This window comes from Canis lupus, chromosome 2, assembly GCF_048164855.1.
Source record: "Canis lupus baileyi chromosome 2, mCanLup2.hap1, whole genome shotgun sequence".
Classification (NCBI taxonomy): Eukaryota; Metazoa; Chordata; class Mammalia; order Carnivora; family Canidae; genus Canis; species Canis lupus.
In genome coordinates, this window is record NC_132839.1 from 52,850,494 (window position 1) to 52,868,899 (window position 18,406).

The 18,406-nt window shown below is 48.4% G+C and overlaps 1 protein-coding gene across 5 annotated transcripts in view; it reads right to left on the bottom strand.

The window, feature by feature from the left end:
* NTRK3 (neurotrophic receptor tyrosine kinase 3) overlaps positions 1-18,406 on the bottom strand; it is a 391,483-nt gene that overhangs the window by 254,983 nt on the left and 118,094 nt on the right. For all 5 annotated transcript variants that reach the window (XM_072799286.1, XM_072799279.1, XM_072799295.1 and 2 more), the window contains 5 exons: positions 11,059-11,216; positions 10,166-10,308; positions 9,593-9,734; positions 8,853-9,149; positions 688-711 (listed from right to left, as the gene is read on the bottom strand). In XM_072799286.1, coding sequence (XP_072655387.1) covers positions 688-711; positions 8,853-9,149; positions 9,593-9,734; positions 10,166-10,308; positions 11,059-11,216 — 764 coding nt within the window. The remainder of the gene's footprint in view (positions 1-687; positions 712-8,852; positions 9,150-9,592; positions 9,735-10,165; positions 10,309-11,058; positions 11,217-18,406) is intronic.

Below are 18,406 nucleotides of genomic sequence, written 5' to 3' on the forward strand. Positions count from 1 at the left end.
ATCTTAGGCCACACACAGAGCAGAAATGACAGTGACGCTTCCTTACTCTCCCATGAGAGAGAAAAGGAAAAGTGATAAATGATTCCTCCACAGCCCATAAGCAAAACACCAAATGTTTTAGGGGACGTCTGGGTGGCTCAGCTGGTTAGGCATCCAACTCTTGATCTCAGCTCGAGTCTTGATCTCATCAAGCATCGAATTGGGCTGTAGGCTCACTGTGGAGCCTACTTTAAAAAAAAAAAAATCCCCACTTAGGGACACACAAGCCTATCAGGAGGCCTTGTGAATCACTCACAAGGTGAGTCTCAGCCAGATTCTGGGGCCCTCTTAGCAGGTGAGAAACACCAGTTTAAAGGCTCCCCATTCTCTCCACAAGGACAACTGAAATGATTAACATGCTCTTCCTGACACCACCCCTTCCCATCCAGACAAGGGGGACCCACAACATGCTCAGGATTTAGGGGACTCCCTGGGGGAAACAGAGGCACAGAGCTCAGGGGGTGTGCAACAGGGACTACCCAAGAAGTGTTTCTGCTCTGCAGTTCCCCTATGAGTGCCCAAGATGCTCTCAGGTGCCACAGGTCTGGGGATGTGGCCATGGAAGAGACAAGAGGGCTGTGTGGAATCCACAATTACCTAAAGCATCAGAACAAATCAGTTTCAAAGCAAAAGGTAAAGCAGACTTACTGGAGACAAAGTTATCCGTGCTCTCTGCAAAAAAAAACAAAGAGATAATTAACAAGTGTAATAAAAGCCAGAACAGATGCACTGTATCTTCCTAATGGGTACGACCTCTCCCACTCACCACAAGTCCCCCGTTATCCCAGCGACAGAAAACTAAACTCTTGACATATCAGCCCTCCCCCAAGCTACTCTACTCCTTTAGGAGGTGGTCTCCCAAGTGGAGAAAGAATAAGAGATAAAACTGGTTTCAAGAGAGGTGGCCCAGCCTACCTGGGATCTATGAGATGGAAAATTGTATCTAGACCCAATGTCTCACCCACGGTCCTCCCTCCTTCAGGTACCCAGATGGCTGGGGACGTTGGCGGGACCTCAGAGCCAAGAAGAAAAGCTGCAGAGTGGGCTTCCCTGGACCTTTCTTGAAAATGCCAGCTATGATTCCCAAGACAGAATTCCTCAAATTGATATGTAGAGTTTAATCTATCAGGTACCTCAGATGTTCCTGGTAATCTCTCTCTGAGTCTGCCCATCCCTCAGATGAAAATGTGCTATTGGATCTTTCCCTCTAGAAATGGCTCACCTGATAGTGAAAGCTCATTATTAGACACTGAGGATAAGCCAGGGGCTGGGCTGAATGCTTTATATAACATATCATTTAATCCTTATAACCATCCTAGGAGGTAGAGAGTGTTATCCCCATTTAACAGAAATAGAAATAGGCTTTGTTGGGCCAGGCAGGATCAAAGGGGATGGGGAGGCACCAACAAAATGGCAGCAGACCCTCCATCTTGTTACCCTCCCCTGGGAACTTTCCCATCACTGCAGATGGCCCAAGGCACTTCATGGGGAGGACATGCCATATAAGGGCATAAGCAGTTATTGCCCCATACCGATTCCACCAGTAATATGCCCTAATACCTATCACCCCATACAGACACATAACCCCTTCCCCCAACCCCTTAAAAAAGGCCCACTTATACTCCCCTGGGCGCAACTTCCTGGGCCCAAGACTTCCCCAGCTTCGCTTCCATTGCTTCCATTAAAAACTTGCCTCGACCGACTTTTGCCTGACCTCTCTATTTCATTTCACTACCAATTGGATTAAACCTGACAGGCTTATAGAGATTAAATAACTAACTGAATCTCGATGAGGGCATAGACTGAGCTGGATTCAAATCCAAGTCTGGCTCTTAACCACTTCATCAGAGATTCTTCAACTCTAGTGTGCAATAGAATCATCTAGAGGGCAATCATTACCATTCTCCAAGAAAAGGAATGAGGGCTCCTTGGAGAAATGCATTGTTTCAGGCCTGGGGCAGACAAAGTACAAGATGTGCCTAGAACATCTTGTGGTACTAGAAAGTAAGAAAATGCTTCCAAATTAACAGGAGCATGGGAAAAGAACATAGAAGCCAAAGTGAAGGAGCTTCCAATGACCAAATCTGGGACAATTTATACAACAAAATAAACAAACACAGCCATGGATTGTTACAGGCTGAATTACATCTGCTCAAAATTTGTAGGGTAAAGTCCTAATTTCCAGTACTTCAGAATATGACTGTACTGGGAAACTGGGTCTTTAAAGAGGTAATTAAGTTAAAATAAACTAATTAGGGTGGACACTAATCCAATATGATTGGTGTCCTTATAAGAAGAGGAGATTAAGAAGGAGACACACACACAAGAAGACCATGTGGAGACATAGAAAGAAGACAATCATCTGCAAGCCAAAGAGAGAGGGCTCAAAAGGAACCAACTCTGCCAGCCCCTTAAGCAGACTTCTAACCTCCAAGATTGCAAGAAAAATAAATGTCTCTTGTTTAAGCTACCCAGTCTATGGTACTCTCTGATAGCAACCTGAGCCAACTACACAGATTATAAGTCATTGCACAAAATATACATCCATGAGTCTATACCAATATAAATAAGTAATTGAATAAAAACACAGGGAAAGAAGAGAAAGCTCTTCCTTACAGTAGAATCTCACCTAACAAATGTAGAAAGAATGATGAAAACGGGAAAATCACCATGGACAAATACCATGCTAATAACTGTTTCAGGCAAGAATCATCAATGAACGCTAAAATTAATGTGTGGAAGCATGATAAGGCACAAGACATTTACAAAGTTTCAAAAAATCACCTTGTAGTAGAGAACCCTGGCAGATACCATGTTGACCAAGTGGCAGAGTTACCACCACCAGTAATTAGAGGTATAGATACCATGTACCCCCTCATGTGATGTCCTGAAAGAGCACAGCATCATTTCTATGGCGTTCATGCCAAAAACATATAACTGGCATTTAACTGTGAGACAACAGCAGACAAAACCAAACCGTGGGGAAATCTACAGTATAACTAGTGAGTATCCTTCAAGAGCATCCAGCTTGGGGTGCCTGGGTGGCTTAGTCCGTTGAGCATCTGACTCTTAATTTCAGCTCAGGTCATGATCTCAAGGTTGTCAGGCTCTGTACTCAGAGGAGTCTGCTTGGGATTCTCCCTCTGCCGCTCACCCTGCTCTCTCGCTCTCTCTTTCTCAGATAAATAAGTAAATATTTTTTTGAAAGTGTCCAGCTCATGAAAGACAAAGACAGACTGAGGAATTGTCCCAGACTGAAAGAGAATAAGATGACAGAGCATCTAACTGCAGTGCATGATCCTTCCCTGGGTCCTAGAGAAGAAAGGACAGTAGCAGACAAAACTCAAGTCTGTAGATTCGATAACAGTGTTAATATCCTGCTTTTGCACATCGGACGGTGCTTAAGTAAGATGATACCATTTGGGGAAGCTGGGTGGAGGAGACAAGGAAGTTCTTTGTACTGTTTTATTACTTTTAGGGGGTAAATCATTTTAAGATTTATTTATTTATCTGAGAGAGAGAGAGAGAGAGGAAGCACGAGCAGGGAGGAGGGGCAAAGGGAGAGGGAGAAGCAGGCTCCCTGCTGAACTCAGGGCCCAAGGATCATGAACCAAGCCAAAGGCTGAAGTCTAACCAACTGAGGCAGCCAGGTGCCCCAGGAGGTAAATCTTAAACTATTTCAAAATGAAGAGGTAAAAAATCTTAAAATTTTTTTCAAAAATTTTTTTCCAATAAACATGGATTATTGGTCCTCACCCCAGAATTTCTGAGTCAGGAGGTCTGGGGAAGGTCTTGGGAATTTGCATCTCTACCACATTTTCAGGTGATGCTGATGCTGCTGGTCCCTTTGAAAACCACTCCATTATGTTACATCTACTGCTGTCATGAGCCTATCACACCCTGAAAAATAAGAACTTCTCATTCATTCATTCATTCATTCATTCATTCATTCACCGGGGGTCTTCAAGTCCTCAGCTAAATCCTCACAGTCACTGTAATCATGGCTCTATTAGATATGCATGAGCAAATACTCTAACTACCTGTGGGACAAGTGATGCTTTCTGTGAAGGAGTCTGGAGAAAGTCCTATTTACAGTAAATGCACCATTAATAGCTGGCTTGTCTGTTGTCCATTTTGTGTCATTTGGGGAAGACCAACAGAGCTTTCTCCTAATTCCTGAGCCTGCCCCTTATGCTACCACCCTCTTGTATACCGCAGGTAACCAAATGCCTGAGGTGTGGAGAGGATGGAGGAGAGAGGGCCCTAGCCTTGGCTTCAGAGCCCAAGGCAAGACAGGCATCAGATCAAGTCACAGTTAACGCTGATTTGCATATTTCTCATAAGGCACCCATTTATTAGAGAATATTCTCACATCAGGCAAGTGTTTTGGACAAGCCTATGAACCCTGTAATCTCCCAATCAGCCTATGTGTTTAATTCCCTTGCTGGAGCCTGGGAACATTCATCTATCCGGGAAGCACATGAGCCTTGGGACAGGGACACCCTCCTGGGTCCCCTCTAACCAGCAGGGGGAACTCAGAATTCTACACTGGAAGAGGATGGCACCCAGGAATGGTCCTCACCTCCTGCCCCACCAGCAGCTGGGAAGGACAATTGGATCCATATGCAAGGTACCATCTGAACATGAGCAGGGTGGGCACGAATGCATGCTCCCCCATCCCAGACCTCATCTCTTCCAGTCCCAAAACTCATCAAGAAGGACCTTGTGGGAAAAGACTGTGGGGTCCAGAGGAGGGAGAAGAGACACTTGTTTTGTGTCCAAAGAGGTGAACTAAGAGGCTTCACGTGTGAGCAGGCCGTGGGGAGGCTGCACCAAGGCATCTGCTCTCACTGCCCATCCGCACCCCATCTGACACAGAAGCCTCGTCTCACCTCTGCTGCACTCAGCGGCTGGAGGCTCCAGCAGGGGGAGAAATTTCCCCTGCTCCCCGCTCCCACCAGCAGCCTGGAACTACATTCTAGTCTCCACTCTACATTCTAGTCTTCTTTGTCCTCTAGTAGGACAAAGAAATCAGCCTTGATAGAGGCTGAGGGCAAGGGGGCAGTGATTTCTCCCACTGTTTGTACCCAGCGTCCTAAGAAAATTCTGGTTTCTGCTACTGTAAAATCTCCATGTAGTAACTCGACTTCCCAGAGAAGTAAAAAATAATATATATATACTTTTTTTAGTAAAAAATAATAATAATTTGAGAGTTACAGCAGCTCACTTATTCCTAAATGTTTTGTCAGGTATTCTCAGGTATTTGTTGCACATGCGCATGCAAACACACACACACACACACACACACACAGGCCTTGGCAACATTCCTCCTTCTTTCACATCATCATCTAAGGAACTTCACATTCTCTCCCAGACCACAACCTTCTAGCCACCACCTCCCACCCTGCTGTCATTCCCAGCCTCACCGGCTCTTGCCTTCCTGACTCCTGAATCCCTGATTCCTCCTAGCTTTCCCACTCTCATGCCCGGATCCCCTCTGGCAGCCCCTCTTAGTTCCTGGAACACCAAAGAGGAGTTAGCTCCACGCTTCTAGAACTAAGCTCCCTAACCAATCCTGGCAGGGACCCCCTTCACCAAGGTTGGATGCCATGCTCAATGTTCTAGTGCCTCTCTGGAAATGCAGAAGGAAAGAGATATGCAGTTTAAAAATAATAACGAAATTTTCCAGAACATTTTCCTTTTAACGTCCTACTCTAAGAAAATCCTTACTGAAGGCAGCCTCTGCATTTCCAGATTGCTCCATTAAATATATTCATTCCGATCAAATCTCTCCTATGGGTCTTAGGATCGTGCAGAATCAGAAAAGGAGACCAGTACCTTCAGATCTTGTTTTGCCCCCAAAACATTCACCCTTGGGTGTGCTTCACAAAAATATAAAAATAAACAGTAACTCTGTCTGTGCTTACTCTGTGCCGAGCAGGAGTAAGCACTTTCGGTGGATTAATCCACTGTGTATGAACTCATCTTCACCACAGCCTTTGAGGTAGAAGCAGGGGACTGAGTGATTTGCCTGAGATGACAAAGCTGATGGGTGATTATTTAGAGAGACTGGATCCTGGCAGCACAGATGGCTCCGTAGCCCTACGTCTAGACAATGTTGCCCAGAGCCTGTTGTTAGAACGGCCAAGCTTGACCAGAGAACACTGCTTCTAGAACTCCTACCTTCACTGTATCCCTCCATCCCAAGAATCCTAGCAACAGCTGAGAGCTGGGGCACCTTTTCTCTGTCTGGACCCAGGTCTAAACCCTTATCAAATCCTCATGGCAACTTAGGGAAAGAGCTTTGGTTCTCACTCCCATTCCACAGATGGAGGAGCAGAGGCAGAGTAGAGATGGCCCTTCATGCATGCAGCCACATACCAGGTGCCAACCCTGGTCTAGGAGCTGAGGCCACTGGTTGGTCGGGTGGCGGATGGGATTTGTACCTCTATCTGGCTGATTTCAGAACCTGTGCTCTTAACCTCTATGCTCTGCTTGCCTGGGAGCGAAAGGAGTCCCTGTGATAAGTATGATGTCTCAACACTCTCAGGGCAAAAGAAAAGAGCAGGAATCCACGGAAAGCCTTCTATCCAGAGCTCAGCAGGTATAAGGTTTACCGCCTGCTCCTCCAGATAATTTACTCTCCTGAATGTTTAGACGTTTTGTCATTTGACACGACCGGCCCATCTTTTCCCTGTCACTGCCTTTTCATCATCCACTGATTCCTTTAGGTTCATAAAACAAGAAAACTTTCGCACAGGGCGGCCCTGGCAGGGTGCACCTGGGTCTGAGGAAAATGCTTTGGGGAGGACTGTTTCCCTTCAGGTGGCTCTGTGACTCTATCTCCCACCTCCTGGGGCCAGAGCCCACCAAACAGCATGGCAGTGGACTGCAAATGAAGGAGCACTGAGTCACCTGCAGGCTTGTTAAAACACTCCCGGGGTTCTGATGCAGCAGGATGGGGGGGGTGGACTGGAGAATCTGAGTTCTAACACATGCCCAGGCGATGGTAATGCTGCTGGTCCGGGGAACCCTCTTTGAGAACCACTGTCCTAAGGAGACTTGACAAGGTAGCAAAGGGCTGCTGTGTCTCTTGGAGACAGAAAAGGTATCTATCTGTCCGGCTGGGAGGAGATAGAGAATTGCTCTTAGGACAGCCTCTATGGGGAGGAGTCCAGAGTGGCTCACCCTCCCTCCAGAGCATTCCTGGGCTCCCTACTCTCTGCAGTCCCCAGGAGTTTCCCTTTGTAAACAAGCATTGCTTCAGGGGCTTCATTCCTTGCCCATCACGGAATGTACATTCTGCTCTTTAAAAGCACAATTCATTCTCTCATCATTAGATGGACACAGGCAGGGCAAAAGTGCTTCCTCCCTAGCCCTTCATGCCAGCAAGGCCTAGCTTGACCGGGTGGCCCACAAGAACAAAGGCTGTCTGCATCTAAAGGCTGCTGCTTCCACAGCAGGGACTCTTTCAGCTCCCAGAGCAGAGAGGGGTGTGGCCCGCGGTGGGGAAAGTCCTGAGACCTTCTACTGGGCCTCAGAGGATGATGCTAGAAATGTTGGGCCAAATGGGACTGCCAGGATTTTACACATCAGCACATTCTAGACCCTCTCCCGAGCCGATGGTGCTCCATCATCTTTCTCTTGGACCTCAGCGGCAAGAATCTGGCCTTCCCATGTAGCTTTCACTCTGGGAGCTGGGATTTCCTTGCCCTGAGATAAATAAGGCCTCCTGGAGCTGCTACCCGTCATACGTGGGCTGTGACGTCACCTTCACATAAGCAGATGGGACACAGTGCTGGCTCCTCCTACCCACCCCACCCATTTCCGTGTGTGGTTCTTCTCACTCAGTAGAGATGGTTCTTCTATCTCAGTAGAACCCATGAGTTCTGGAGACTGAAGGTCATCCAGCCTGTTCCCAGCAGAAATCACCAAAGTCACCAAAGATACTTGGTTTCACAGACAAAGCCCATCAACTGCTGAAGGCACCAGGAAATGGTACAACCCCATACACTAAATCCTCTGGGTGTTTCCTTCTGCAACTTAGGAAAGTATCTGAAATACTGTAGCCCAGGCAGAGACAGAGTCACCTCCCAAACAAACAAAGTTCTTTCATTACTTCTGTTACTACCCTTGGCCCAGCTGACGTTAGCGCCAGCACAGGCTGACGGCGTCTGGTACTGGTGCGAGTGTACCACAGAACAAGAGAAAAGCTCTGAGTTGGCAGCCTACTCCCTAGCCAAGCCTTGCTACCAACCAGCAAGGAGAAGGAGGTTTAGCTCACACATCTGTTAAAGATGGGGTTGAACCATAGAGACCCCGAAGCCCCTGCAATGGAAGGTCATCAAACCATCATTGTGTCCCAAAGCCTGTCGTAGGTGCTTTGTGGACCGGAAGTCATTTAAGGGCCATGTGATTCTCACAGGAGCATTGTCATCGGACCCATTTCACAAATGAAGGCAAGTGAGGCTCAAACAAGCAAACTATGGTGCCCAAGTTTTACAACAAATAAAGGACTACGTCGAAATTCTCTTTCTTGTCTGGCTCAGTCCCTTCCTCTACCGGAATAGGGCATGTCTGTCTGTGCGCAAGTGCACATTTTTGAGGGGATCTGGATTCTTCCTCTGGAGACTATGCAAAAAAGGAGGCTTTATCTGGCTTACATAAAATGCTGGTGGGGGCTGAATATGCCCCAGCATGAGTCTGGTTACCTGAGGTAACAGAAGCAGGGTTGACGCTGTGCCCTCTCCCAGGCTGCCCTGCCCTGTGCTCTGGGACAGAATGAGGAGGCCCGAAGGTGGCACGGCCCTCACCTGGGAAGGGCTCCTTGAGGAAGTGGCCGTTGATGGTCTGGTTGGCTGTGCCCAGCGGGTTTTTGGCAATGAGGGTGTAGTTGCCATTGTTGTAGTGGGTGGGCTTGTTGAAGAGCAGACAGCCCTCGGAGACCTCGCCCTCCTGGTAGTACTCGACATGGGTGATCTTGGACTCCCGTAGCGGCTGCCCATTGTGCAGCCAGTGCAGCGTGGGTGGCGGGTTGCCTCGCACCACGAACTCAATGCAATGCTCCAGGCGCAGTTCCGGCTCCTCAAGACTCACCACGCGCGGAGGGTCTGTGGGGGGACAGGCTGGCTGACTCCCAGGATACACAGTCTCCCATGTCCCAGAGCAGCTGACCAGAGACTGGGGTGGGAATCCCAGTTCTTCCCCCATCCAGCTCTGGTAAGACTGAGAGGATAAGAGGCTCCCACCAATACCCCTGCCACCTTCCCAAAAGAGGGGAAGAGAGGGCTGTCTTCACCTAAGCTTCCCGGGTCCACCACAACTGGAAGACCTTTGAGGAACGTAACAGAAGGCAGACTCGGGCCAACTCTGGGGTATCCTGAAGACGTAGATGAGTTGGAGGCACCCATCTTCTGAGGGACAGAGACAACCTTTCTGGGGCTACTAGCTCAGGACTGAGGTGCTTGGTCCTGCCCTCCTAACCTCCCTGCCCCTGCCTCCTGCACTACCATCCCTTTGGTACATGGTAACCCTCCATACAGCAGCCACTCACAGTGCACAGTGAGGGCGACACTGGCATTGCTCATGCCCACCACATTCTCCGCAATACATGTCAGGGTGAAGCCGTTGTCCTCACTTGTCACATTTACCAGTGTCAGGTTGATGGCATGTACGTTGGTCCAGTTCAGATTTGTCTAAAACCCCAATAAAAAAAAATCAGTTTCTATAAGGGGGCTCCTCACCCACCTCCCCAACACCTTCGGGAATCAAAAAGAAAAACTGTACAGAAAGTGAAGGACCCTTTCTTCCTGCCACGCACACTGACCAAGTGCCAGACACTCTACAATCATGAGCTCAGGAAATCTTCACAGTCACCATATGAGGGGAATGGTAGTATTATCCCCATTTTACAGATGCACAAACTAAGGTACAGAGAAGTTGATTAGCATGCTTAAGATCAGGTTGGCTAGAGAAGATTGCAGCTGGATAAGAACCAAGCATGCACAAACTTTCCCTTTTCCTCCTTATTCTCACATCCCTTGCTTCTATTCATGATTTAGCTCATGTGGACTAAGAGGTCATGGCTGCCCAGCCTTCTGATGGGGCCAGAGCTTAGGATGCCTACCTGGTGGGTGTTGATGGACTGCAGTCCAGTAACTATCCAGTCTACATCGGGCAGAGGTGATCCAGAGCCATTGCAAGTGATGACAGCGTTGTCACCCTCTCGTACAGTCAGGTTGACGTGGCTCACACTGATCTCAGGGAGGTCTGGGAGGGAGGACAGGATGAGTGAAAAGATAAGCAAACACTTAATCCCAAAACTTTGTCTCTGGGGTCGGTGATGGCACTTCTCAACTCAACCTGCTTGTGCTCTTGGAACACCCCCAAGTCCCCGAATCTTCATAGCACCTCCCCACAGACATCAGAGCTCAGAAGTTAAGCCCAGCTGGGCTCTCCTACAAGGCAGACAGCGGGTAGGATTGGAACAGGTGCTCAAAGAATGTAGTTTGAACAATGAGGTCAAATGGCATCTTCCACTTTTGGACACTGGCTCTCAAACTTTGGTCTGCTTCAGACTCCTATGAAGAGCTTGCTAGAAATTCAGATATCCGAGACCCATCCTAGGATCTCATGAAGTCTATTGGGTCTGGGGAATCTGCTTTTCTAAAAGTACTGTAGATGCTCTTGATACAGAAGGTCTGGAGACCATGCTTTGAGATATGCTCCTTCAGATCTGGTTGACAAGTAACTCACAGACAGAAAGGACTCCAGTGCATTAAGAAGGGGCATACTTAGCCCTTGTCTCCATTCCTGAAGCCAACCTTCTGCCCTGGCAGGCCCAAGAAGGAACAGGAATGAGCAAGGAGGTAAAGAGTAAGCCAGATCTGCACCCAGTGCAGAGTTCAAGACCGGGGGTGTGTGCAGAGGGTGGGGAATGGAAGGCCCTCACTGTGCAGGCTACTGTGCAGGCTCTGAGGGATCTCCCTGGAGCCTGCTGGGGCCGGGGGGCTCACTCACCACACTGGCTGATGTTCATACGGAACAGGGGCAGCTGCGAGCCATCGGCGTTGATGCAGTAGAGGTGCTGGTTGTTCAGCTTGGCTTCTCCCTGCTCCTGCCACAGCTGCATCCAGCGGATGTCACAGCTGCAGTTGAAGAAGTTCTGCTCCAATCTCCTGTGGGTAAGAAGACAGGGGAAGGGACCTCCTGAACCAAAGATGTGGCCCAGCTCCCTCCCAGGGTCAATGAAGGAGGCCCCCACCTGCTCTTCAGGGATTAGGGAGAGAAGGGATTTAGCAAGGTCTTGAAAGAAATTCTAAAAAATACTTGTAAGTCCACAAATTATCTAGTTTTTGAACTATTAAACTCACTTGCAAAAAATGAAAGCTACTCCACTTAACTCACCTGCCAATGAGACCCTTTTAAAATACATCAGCATGGGATGCTTCTCTTCTCAAAACCCTCCAGTGGATTCCCATCTCACTGAACGTCAAGGTCAAATGTCTACAGGGTCTGCACTGCTCTCCATGACCTCTGATCTCATCTCCTACCTCACACTCCCTTCCTCTTCTTCAGCCATACTGACCTTGCTGTCTGTCAAGTTCACTAGCATGACCAGCCTGCTCCTGCCTCAGGGCCTTTGCACTTGTTGTCTGCTAGAATGACTCTTTCACTTCAATAAAGAATCATACAGCCTTCTCCAATCACTGCTGTAAATAAGCTACCACTAACCTCTGCCTTAGTACTGCCCAGTCCCCACCCTATTTTCTTCCTTCGAGTATTTGTCATTGCCCAACATCACTTAAAGATTTATTCGCTTGTTTATTATGTCTCCCCAAATAAAAACTAAGCACCATTGAGCTCAGAGAAACTGCCTGTTCATTGCTGTATTGCCAGTAACTACAACTGAGCCTGGCACATAAATACTTGTTGAATGAGTATGAGAGGGATGGGAGGGAGGGAAGGAAGAAGGAAAGTGTTACTCTCCCTGGGTAGTAGGTGGCTAGCTATTTCCAAGATCTGCTCAAAGCCCATCTTGGGACCAGCTTTATTCTTCATAAATTCAACAAAATCCTTACTGAGCACCTGTTCCATATCTGGCTATGGGCTGAGTGCTGTTGACACAGAGGTGAATGAGACAGTCTCTGTTCTGCAGGAGCACTCAGCTTAGTGAAGAAGAGCATCTGATAGGGAAAGAGTCCGGTTCAAGGCCTTCCTCCTCCAATGACTTTCCTTGTGACTTAGAGCAAAGTCCTTGCCCCTCGAAATGGAACTATCCCATTAGGGGGACAATTAATGGTATTCATTAATGTAAGACTCTTCAAGTAAAGGGCACCTAATTTGTCTAAATGTCTGGATCAGTAGAAGGAACATGATTCCCTCGGCTGGACCAGTAAGAAGACAAACCTGTTGGCGCCCAGCAGGAGCTGTACTAAGCCCCAGGATATTCCAGACAAGGGGTGGAATTCCAAAACAGAGAGGCGTGCATCAGAACTGATCAGCTTTCAGGAAAAAGGGAGACACTGGTAGAGGACTCAGTGTTTCCCAGCCAGTGGGACACCATCAGTAGAAGGTGCCAACACCTCTGCATGATATTCCTTTAGTCTAAAAATACGCTGGCTTTTCTCTTAGCTCTTTCAGAAAAGGAGGAGGGACCTAGCTTCACTGAGTTTCTGCTTCCCACAGCCACCGTAGGAGACAGCCAGCACTATCCCCTGTGCAGATGAGCATCCCTTTCTTAGGTTTGGAAGGATTAAATGTGCTTCATGTGCTTGAAGTCCCCCGGCTGGTGTGAGACAAAGCAGGGCTTCAAGCCCCAGCTTACTGGACTCCAAACCCCACACTCTCTCCACCCGTCTACCTGGTGCCAGGCACTGCTAGGTGGGAGGGGAGACGCAGAGGAGTCAGCACGACCCCCGACACTGCAGCTCCGGGGCAGAGACCAGGGAAAGAGTTCAAGGTGATGCTGGAGGCTGAGATGGAAACACAGGAAAGAAAAGCCGCACCAGGGCCCAGAGTTCATGTCAAGGGGCACGGGGAAACAAAGCTGGAAGGAAGAATGAAAGCCAGACAGTGCAGGACCTTTACCACCACATCAAATATCCATAGGTTTGGAACTCATCCAGGGGGCAGTGAGGACCAGTGAGACCTTCGGAGCTGGAAATGATGTGAACAAAGCAGATCTGTAAGGACAGCAACCTGACAGTACTGTGCCAGAGATGCCGGCAAGGGAAGAGCCTGAGAATGGCCACCTGGTGAGGGTGCCTTCCACCCACAGGGTACTGTGTGGTCAAGAAGTCTGTGCATTTCTCAAAGCACCTGGGCAAAGGGATGAATGGGGGATGAACCCCTTGACTTACATGCCTTGACTAGACCCAGTGCCTGGCACGAGGCTACGTGCACGCAGACAGGGCATCACTCCTCATTCGCACACCAACAAGGGGAGGCCAACAGGCTGGAGGTCAATGTTCTCCAGCTTTTAGGTCTCAGAACTCCTTTTTTTTACTCTTAAAAATTACTGAGGGCCTCAAAGAGCTTTTGTATATGTAGATTATACCTATCACTATTTACCATTTTGGAATTCAAATAGAAAATTTTATTTTATTCTTTTTTAAGATTTCATTTATTTATTTGAGAGGGAGCAAGCACACGGAGTAGAGGGTGAATCAGACCCCCCGCCAAGCAGAGAGCCCAATGCAGGGCTCCATCCCAGCACCCCAGATCATGACCTGAGCTGAAGGCAGATGCTTCACCGACTAAGCCACCTAGGTGCCCCTCAAATAAAAAAATTTATAACACAACACCGCATTAACACAAACTCCCATTCGTCACCAGAGAAATGATGTTGTCACCTGTCAAGTGACCTCTGGAAAACACTACACACCTTTGGAGGAATGGGAGTGGAAAGGGCGAGTAATGTCTCAAATTCCACATTTTAGTTTCCCCAACAGGGTACTGGGGACCCCACGGAACCCTGGACCCCCATGTAAGAACTGCTGCCTCATTAATAAGGGTGTAGAGAAGACGGAGAAGAGGGAAGGGAAAATGGCAGAGACACTGTAAAAGAAGGCAGGGTGGTACTGAGTGCTTTACTGGAGGCAGAAGGGAAGAGTGGAGATGACACCGAGGTTTCTAGGAGACAGGAAATTCAAGGAGGAGAGAAGTGTCTCTAGCTGAAAACAGAAGAGAAGGACCCAGTGGAAAAGAAGAGGTTCAGTGTATGAGGAATCAGGATGAGTCCCTAGAGGAGGAAGATGGACAGTGAGGCCGAGAATCGTGGAGGTGTGTGCCTGGCGGGAGGGCAAGATGGGGCCATGGCGGAGACCCCGGATAGAGCGGAGAGAAAATAAGCAGGCAGGACAAAATGAGAGCTAAGAAATAAAAACAGAATGACATTCGTGTCATACCTACTGCGTACCACCCAACAGCGTGCATACTGCCCTGAGCACCAGCCCCACTCAACCCTCCGGTCGGGGAGGAAGCAGAGGAAGGGCCATGGCAGCCTTGGACAAAGCAGAAGGTCAAGCTGGCGGCCCAGGGTGTGGAGGACGGGAAGGCCTGAGGATGTGGACCTGTGTTGCAGGGCGGCGAGCACGGGCCTGGCAGCCCTGCTGGAAAGACACTGAGGGTCCAGATGCTTGCATATCTGCAAACTGAACCAGGTCAGCCCGGCTGTTCCCAGATGCTCGCCTGACAAGATGCAGCCATTCATTATGAAGTAGTTGTAAAAATACAAATTATCCACCTGGGTGGAAAAGATTAGCTGGGCTGGGGGGCTGCTTCGAGCCGCATGTGCTTTGTTCGGTCCTGCCCTGTGGTGTCCCCGGACTTCTCAGGGCCCCCTCACTCCCCCACAGAGCTGACAGGGCCACAGCGTCCTGGGGCACGTGGGAGAACGAGGTGGGATGGCACCGCGAGACATTTCCACCCATTTCCTTCCATCCTTTTCCTCCATGATCTGGTCCACCAAGGAGGGACTCCCCAGGAGACCTGGCTTCTCGTTCATGCCGGAGTCTCCTGCAAACTGCATAGAAACCTTAAGCTTCTCCCCCCACCCCTGGGACCTTCCTCCTAGAAGCCAAGATGCAGGTACACAATAGAAAGCATGCTGAGTCAGGAAACATGGTGTCCTGGGAGTCCCACTGAGTGAACTACCCTTGTCTTCATCTTCATTTGACCACAGAGGGTTCAGGGACTGGGCCAGAAACAAAGAAAAGCAGCATGTAGTCTACGGGACACTGTCCCTTCTTCCAGCAAGTCAGGTCTCAGCCAGGGCTGCAGGGGCTGCATCCAGGAGCCTGAAGGCTTTCCCTGCCCCATCAATAATGCAGGCAGGCCCATGAATAATACAGCAGCAGCTGCTTCAGGGCAGAGTTTACACACACCCAGCCCCAGCCCCAGCATGGCCTGGGGCCTGATCACAGGGCCCTAGGGGCTTCCGACACATTAACTCTGCCCCATTCAGGCATATGCAAACGCCTCACCACAAGGCCTAGGCCACGATGGTTGACGATGTATTTAGAAAACACTGGTTCCCCTCCAGCCATCACTCTGGCGTTCTTCTCTCCTCCGCAGCCATCCTGGGACTGGCCGCAGGAGACAGGGAATGGACATAGATCTGTTGTCAACCAGGGAAGCATGTCCCCAGGTCCACGTGATTGCCACTGGCCTCCCAGAGACAACAAGACAATGGGAAAAGAAGGACGCAAACAAAAGGTTTGAGTGGAGCCAGGTGTCACGTTGGGCAAAGACAGTGCCCTGAGCTGTGTCTCTCACAAAAGACCTGTTTGTGTCCTAACCCCCGCCCCCAGACCTGCAGATGTGACCTTATTTAGAAATTGAGTCTTCATGGATGTGATCAAGTTAAGAATCATGGGATGATCATGGGACAAGATCATTCTGGATTTAAGGAGGGCCCTAAATCCAATGACAAGTGTCCTTGTAAAACAGGAGGGAGAGACCAAAGACAAAGAGACAGGGAGCAGATACTAGAGTGGCATTGACATGAGCCAAGGAACACCAGGAGCCACCAGAAGCCAGAAAAGACATGCAAAGTTTCCTTCCATGTGCCTCTTGAAAGGAGAGTGGCCATGTGACACCTTAATTTTGGCCTTCTGACCTCCAGAAGAATCAAGAGTCACTTTCTATCATTTGAAGCCTCCAAATTTGTGGTGATTTGTTAAGGCAACCCTAGGAAATTAATATGGCAAGTGACTTCTTCCCTCAGGCTCTGCATTAACATCTGTAAAATGGGGGTAATTGCGCTCGACCCTCTTTCTGCACAAAGTTATTATGAGGATTAGTGATAATACATGTTAACATGCTTTGTGAATTGAAAGGGGCTATAAAGAGACCAGAAATTATTATTACAGTAACACTATTATTAACATGATCGTTCAGGGACTTCTCTGAGAGCCGTGGAAAGCGGTCATGGCCAAGACTGGGAGAAAGTGCCAGGATCAGCCCAAACCCATCCCCGATACCAAGTTCATATTTTACCAAGTCGATTAAATCTGCAAATTACACCAGAGGTAATTATCACTTTGCTTTAAGAAAATGAAATATTCCAATCTGTTTTAATCATGTCTGCTCTGTGCGTGCAGGGTATTAAAAGAAGCCTGTTGAAGATACATTAATGGTCCTTAGGGTATTTCTGGAAGGTTTCTGTGCTGTGGGTTTATATCCTCTGGTGCCTCTTGCCATTGCCTAAATTGCATCATGGGATTCAGAATCCAAGCTTCTTTTCTTTCTAATTCATTCTTTATCTCTAAGACAATCTCTTTTATTCCTGCTCTGATTTCTGGACAGACAATTCCAGTCTTCTCCGTAAGGAAAAAAAAAAGAAAATCTTGATATAACCAGAAACTTCGGAGAGCAACCGTGCAATGCCAACTCCAATTTCTGCAAACCTGTGCCACTGAAACAGTGTTAAGTACTCTAAAGGGATTCCTGAAAGATGCTTCCAGTTCTTGCAATAAGAGAAACACAGCCTGGACCAGTGAAGGGCAATGGGCCAGGGGTTCAGCCAAAACCATATCCTCCATCTGACAAAAGTAAGAAAGAAATGAGTAAAGGAAGCCTCCGGTACATGACAAGGGCTCTGAGATGCTAAGTTGTCTGTGTTTTTTTTCCCCCCAGTGATTCCACTTGGGAAGTCACCATCTTGAGAATGGTTTCCAGAAGGAGACAGTAAGTATGGGGTGGGGGTCGGGAGGGAGGGTTTGCTGAGTTGATTAAGGAAAGAGCACTCATCTTTGAAAACAGTAGACCTGAATGGTGGTAATGCTAATTATCATAATACTAATTCATTACCATTTGTAAGCTGTGATCTTGGACCAGTTGTTTAACTTGGCCAAGCCTCGATCCCTCATTTGTAAAACTGGTTATATGATACCTCCCAAGTGGGGTTGCTCCAAAAATAAGACAGGACTTTGTTCATAATAGGTGCTCAATATATGGTTCTTTTGTCTCCTCGATTGTTGGAAAGTCATTCTGATGGAGAATCCCAAGAGCATCCGTTCTTGTATCACAGGTCCTCCAGTAGGGGAGGGTCTGGCTGGGGTAGGCAGAGATCCTCAGTGACAGAATGAAATGTGCTGAGAAATCACTGAATGCCCTAGTTTGCCCCTTCTGTTCCTGAAAAAGATGGCTCAAAGCCTCACACTCTGGCTTTGTGATATTCCGGCTGCCACAGCACCAAGAGCCATCTCCCCCTGGCCTATCTCCTCCAGAGCCAAGATTCTTTCTTCCTGGAAATACCCAACCCATCCCCACAGCCCGCCCCCACCCCCCCGCCCCCCACCCCCCCAGCCCACAGGCTCCATTGGGCAGACCCTGGCAGTCTAGAAAGCTCGTGGCAGATGGTGCCATGTGGACTAATCAGGAAGTCGGACAAGAAAATACTACCACCTCCCCCCACCCCCACTTCCATTTGCCAGGAACTGGGATTGTTTGGATTTTAATCATAGCCACAGCTAAGAGCCAACATGAGGCCCCTCTGGCCAAAAGATAAATTTTCCACTATCAACATTCAATTCTTCCTCAAAAAAATAGACCCCTACCAGGGCAAGTGCTCCATGGAGGGGGGCTTCTTTATTTTCCAATGTAATTTTTTTCTTATTTAACAATATGACAGAAATAAAATACTCTGGGACATGGTGGCTCTCACACTGGCTCACACTGGAGGGAACGTCTTCATTCCTCCATAAGTCACATCTAGCTCACCAGTGTATTGATCCTGGGCAAAGATGAATGCAGAATCCCATGATCCTCTGGGATAAATCTGACATTTTCTTTAAATATATATCCATGGAACAACTGTTTCTAAAACTCCACAAAACAGGTCACCAGGGCAGCACACCATTGA